The following is a 5,336-nucleotide window of genomic DNA, read 5'->3' as shown; positions in this document are numbered from 1 at the left end:
GATAATTATGAATAAGCTCATTCTTATGTTGAATGTAAGGAATATACATCCATATATAGACACCTATATATACTATAATCTGTATATACCTATATATCTATATAGATATCTCTATATATAGATACCTGTATATATGTATTTTTGAGACGGAGTCTCGCTCTGTTGCCCAGACTGGAGTGCAGTGGCACACTCTTGGCTCACTGCAACCTCCGTCTCCCGGGTTCAAGCAATTCTCCCGTCTCAGCCTCCCAAGTAGCTGGGACTACAGGCGCCCGCCACCACGCCCCGGCTCATTTTTGTATTTTTAGTAGAGACGGGGTTTCACCTTTTTGGTCAGGCTAGTCTCCAACTCCTGACCTCAGGTGATCCGCCTGCCTCGGCATGCCAAAATGCTGGAATTACAGACGTGACCCACAGCACCCGGCCATATTTTCTTTCTTAATGACTATTTTTTGTAAATATAAAAACATGTCTGTACATTCCGTACACAGTAATATTTTATTTTCTTCCCAATGTGATAACTAAAATACATTTAAATGAAGGCTAGAATTTAAAACAAAATTCTTTTACTGATAAATACACTTGTAAAGCAATGAAAATGTTACATGCATTGCTTTGCATATAAACGTTCAAGAAGTATTTGTTGACCGAAGAAATGTCTGAAAATGAAATATTTTAATCTGTTCCGAAATGCCATAATATTGCAAAGAAGCATTTCAAAATATTGTGTCAAATGTTCAAATTTAGCATTCAAATTTAGCGTTTTCCCACATTTTACCCTTCAATTCATACAATTTGCAAAAAGAGTACATGAGTTGATCACTGTTACTTAAAACAATGCGTCACCTTGTTCGGGAGAGAAATTAACATAACGGTCAAGGAGTGAAAATTAAACAACATGACATTTGCTGTCCATTCGACGTTAAAGTTCTAAGCAAATTAGCATGGAGAAAAGGGGATGGGTAGAAATAATAACAGAGCATTGCTTGATTAGTCCGCCTCCACCTCCACGCTGTAAGCGCTGGACAGATCCGGCTTTACTGAGTCCACCGTGCAGGGAAATGGACGCGCGGGCCAAGCGGAATCCCAGGGGCGCGATCGCACCGGCTGGCGTTCCAGCAAACCCTGCATCCCGGGCCCTGGATTCACGCTGCCTTCTGTCTGAGTCTTTGACGTCTTTTCCTCTGCCTGGAAACAGATCGCGGCGGTCCGTACCAGAGAGTGGGAAAGTGCAGGACCACCCGCCAGGAAGACCCGAGAGCGCTGCGCCTTCCCCGCGGTTCCACGGGCACAAAGCGGCAGCCCCAGCTGCGAGCGTGCCTCCCCCCGAGCGCGGCCGGGCTCCCGCGGGGAACAGGTGACCACGGCGCGCGTGGGTGCGGGCGCCAGGTTCCTCCCGACTCCCCCCTGCGACTCCTCCCGACTCTCCCCCGCGGCTCCTCCCGACCCCTCCCTGCGGCTCACCCCGCGGCCGGGGATCCCTCCGCCCGCCGCTGGCCCTTCCGCGCCAAGTAGTGCGCCCCCGGCCCCCGCAGCTTCTGCCAACCCGGGCCCTCGGGGACGAGTCCACGGTCGCGCGCGAGAAGGAGCGGCGCGGAGACGGTCGGGGGTGCGGGGAGTCCAGAGGTTTTGCCCGCGAGGCCGCGCGGGGCTCCCAGTGTCCAGGGAGACAGCGCGACTGAGCCCGCGGGACCACGGCTCCACCCGCCGCGAGCGGGCCGGGGGTGTACGGCCGAGGCGGAGCCGCCCGGGAAGCCGCACGAGGCCGGCGGCCGGCGGCGGAGGCAGGTGTCCCGAGGCCCGCCCCACCCCCACCGCCGCGGGCAGGAAGAGGAAGGAACCGCGGCCGGGCCTCGCGGGCGGGGGTGCCCGGCCCGGGAAGCGCGTGACCTAGTTCGTCCCAAAGTGGATTTGACAGGTTGTCAGCTCCACTCCCCGCCCCCACCGCCTTCCGGGTCTCCCTCCCCTCGCGGGGCGGCCCACGGCCCGCGGTCCCCGACTCTGCCTCCCATTGGCTCTCTCGCCGCCTGGCGCCCCGCCCCCTCGGTATCACCCTTCCATTGGCTTGGGGCCCCGCCCCTGCCCCAACCTGCCCTCCCACTGGCTTCACGCCGCCTGGCACCCAGCCTCAGCCCAGAGGACCCAGCCCGACCTCCCATTGGCCTCGCGCAGCCTAATGCCCCGCCCTCGCCCCGGCCCACCCTCCCATTGGCCTCATGTCGCCTAGCGCCCCGCCCTCGCCCCGGCCCGCCCTCTCATTGGCCTCGCGCCGCCTGGCGCCCCGCCTCCTCCGCAGCCCCCTCTCCCCGCCCAGCCGGGCTGGCTGCTCGGCTGCGGGTGTTCCTCTGTCTCGGTCTCTTTCCTTCCCTCCCGAGTGTTGCTCCTGTTCCTTTCCTTTTCTCCATGTCTCTCCTTTTTCTGATCTCCTCCCGTTTCGGCAGCCCGAGCGGTCTTGCCCGGCTGCACCCTGCGGCCTGAACTGGGCCCCCAGTGCCGCTGCCTGAGTTCCACGACCTGCCCTGGGGCCCCCTGCAACCTTCCCGCTGCTCCCGGAACCTGACCCCTCTGTGCTTCACTTCTCGGTTTTCTTCCCTGAAATAAGCACAGCGAATCCCTTCTCCAGGTTTTCTCGTGTGTTCAGTCTGCAAGGCTTTTCTCCCTTTCTCCACCCTGCGCCTCGGTTTCTCCCCCGCTTCCCCGCCCTCTCTAAACTCAGCCAAGTGGAACAGATCTCCCAGCAAAACAAGGCAGAGGGCGAGGATAAAAATGATAAATGTCAATATCAACATTTTTATTGCTTTAGGTTTTTAAAACACAAAATTAGCAGGAACGCCCAGATCAACCCAGACCTAGGATCAAGATGGAGTTTCTTAAAGTACCAAGTGAGACTGTAGTGACAAAGTCGATTATCCCAGCAATATTATCAGCTTTGCCTGGGGAATCTACTTTTACTTTGTTTTTATTGTTTGTTTGTTTTGAGATGGAGTCTCGCTCTGTCGCCCAGGCTGGAGTGCAATGGCGCGATCTCGGCTCACTGCAACCTCCGTCTCCCCGGTTCAAGCAATTCTCCTGACTCAGCCTCCCAAATAGCTGGGAGTACAGGCGCCCACCACCACGCCCAGCTAATTTTTGCATTTGTAGTAGAGACGGGGTTTCTCCATGTTGGTCAGGCTGGTCTCGAACTCCTGATGTCAGGTGATCCGCCCGCCTCGGCCTCCCAAAGTGCTAGGATTACAGGCGTGAGCCACTGCACCCGGCCTACTTCTAGTTTGTTTATGCAGTATTCTAACGATTTAAAATTTGTTTTTTTTTTTTTTTTTTTAATTTTCTGAACTCGTTTTGTAAATGGCTGCTCTTGAATGTGAGGATAAATTGACTGACTGATGAGGCTGAGGTTTGGAGCCAATCCCCGCCCAAGGCATTTGGCATCAAACACGAGAAACCCTTGGCTATTCAAATGAGGAGACTCAAGTAACTTTCCCAGGGTCACTAAAGTGGGAGACCTCAAACGTGGACCCAGCTCAGACTCCAGAGGTCCACCAGGACGACCCATCATGGCTCATTAATATATCCGGAAGAATGGCAGAACTGCTCTTTCCAGCTGCCTTCCTGCCTATCGTGGGGGTCTTAACCGAGCTCCCCACCATGGAATTCAAGGCCTACCTTATAGGATCCCTGGCTTACAGGAGCAGTTTCAATGCAGCAAGCGCACTGACCACGTTTCTGCCAAGACCTTTTTGTCAGAGGGCCTTTGTACTTGAATTTCTTTAGACTTCTCACCTGGCTTCGCTCATCTGTCACCTTGGGGAGGCATTTCTCTTTCTTTGTTTCTTTCTCTTTCTTTTTTTGAAACCGAGTCTTGCCCTGTTGCCCAGGCTGGAGTGCAATGGCACGATCTCAGCTCACTGCAACCTCCGCCTTCCAGGTTCTAGTGATTCTCCTGCCTCAGCCTCCTGAGTAGCTGGGATTACAGGCATGTGCCACCACCCCCGGCTAATTTTTGTATTTTTAGTAGAGACAGGGTTTCACCATGTTGGCCAGGCTGGTCTCTAACTCCTGACCTCAGGTGATCCATTCACCTCAGCTTACAGGCATGAACCACTGGGCCCAGCCTCTCCTCTCCTCTCTTCCCTGCTCCCCTCCCCTCCCCTTTCCTCTCCTCTCCCTTTTCTTCTTTCTCTTTCTTTCTTCCTTCATTTCTTTGTTTCTTCCTCCTTTCCTTTTCCTTTTCTGTTTTTTGAGATGGAGTCTCTCTCTGTTGCCCAGGCTTGGCTCGCTGCAACCTCTGCCTACCAGGTTCAAGTAATTATCCTGCCTCAGCCTACCTAGTATCTGGGATTACAGGTGCCTGCCACCACACCCAGCTAATTTTTGTAGTTTTAGTAGAGAGAGCGTTTCACCATGTTGGCCAGGCTGGTCTCGAACTCCGGACCTCAAGTGATCTGCCCACCTCGGCCTCCCAAAGTGCTGGGATTACAGGCATGAGCCACAGCGCCTGGCTTCTTTTTCTTTTTTCTTTTCTTTTCTTTTTCTTTTTTCTTTTTTTTTTTTTTTTGAGACAGGGTCTCACTCTGTTGCCAAGCCTGGAGTGCAGTGGTGCAATCTTGGCTCACTGCAGTCTTGACCTCCTGGGCTCAGGTGATCCTCCCACCTCAGCCTCCCAAGTAGTGGGGACTACAGGTATGCACTACAACACCTGGCTAATTTTAAAATTTTAATTTAATTTAATTTAATTTAATTATTTCGAGACAGAGTCTTGCTCTTTCACCCAGGCTGGGGTGCAGTGGCGTGATCTTGGCTCACTGCAACCTCCGCCTCCCGGGTTCAAGCGATTCTCCTGCTTCTGCCTCCCAAGTAGCTGGGATTACAAACGCCCTACGCAGTGCCCAGCTAATTTTTGTATTTTTAGTAGAGATGGGGTTTCACCATGTTGGCCAGGCTGGTCTTGAACTCCTGAGCTCAGGTGATCTACCCGCTTTGGCCTCCCAAAGTGCTGGGATTACAGGCGTGAGCCATGGCACCCAGCCGATTTTTTTTCTTTTTTCTTTTCCTTTTTTTTTTTTTTTTTTTTTTGTAGAGTCTGGGTTTCACATGGTGAAACCCCAGGCTGGTCTCAAACTCCTGGGCTCAAGTGATCCGCCCACCTCAACCTCCCAAAGTGCTAGGATTACAGGCTTGAGCCACCTCGCCTGGCCTGGGGGAGCATTTCTGACATTGTACGTACCTAAAGTACCTTTCACCGCTCCCTATCATATCACCCTGTTTTCCTCAGAGCTCTTGGCACAGTCGGAAATCATTGTTTACTTACTTATTATGGTCTGTTCCCCTTCATCTCC

At 53.3% G+C, this 5,336-nt stretch overlaps 1 protein-coding gene across 1 annotated transcript; it reads right to left on the bottom strand.

The window, feature by feature from the left end:
* Positions 1 to 656: 656 nt before the first annotated feature.
* On the bottom strand, positions 657 to 3,794 carry LOC135969975 (uncharacterized). The gene is made up of 3 exons (XM_074036535.1): positions 3,781 to 3,794; positions 2,457 to 2,592; positions 657 to 1,890 (listed from the first exon to the last, which is right to left on the bottom strand). The coding sequence occupies exons 1-3, from the start codon at positions 3,792 to 3,794 to the stop codon at positions 991 to 993; spliced, it is 1,050 nt and encodes a 349-aa protein (XP_073892636.1). The 3' UTR covers positions 657 to 990.
* Between the last annotated feature and the right edge of the window lie 1,542 nt (positions 3,795 to 5,336).

This window comes from Macaca fascicularis, chromosome 3, assembly GCF_037993035.2.
Source record: "Macaca fascicularis isolate 582-1 chromosome 3, T2T-MFA8v1.1".
Classification (NCBI taxonomy): Eukaryota; Metazoa; Chordata; class Mammalia; order Primates; family Cercopithecidae; genus Macaca; species Macaca fascicularis.
The sequence above is the reverse complement of the archived record's forward strand: the minus strand, read 5'-3'. Positions and strand labels throughout refer to the sequence as shown.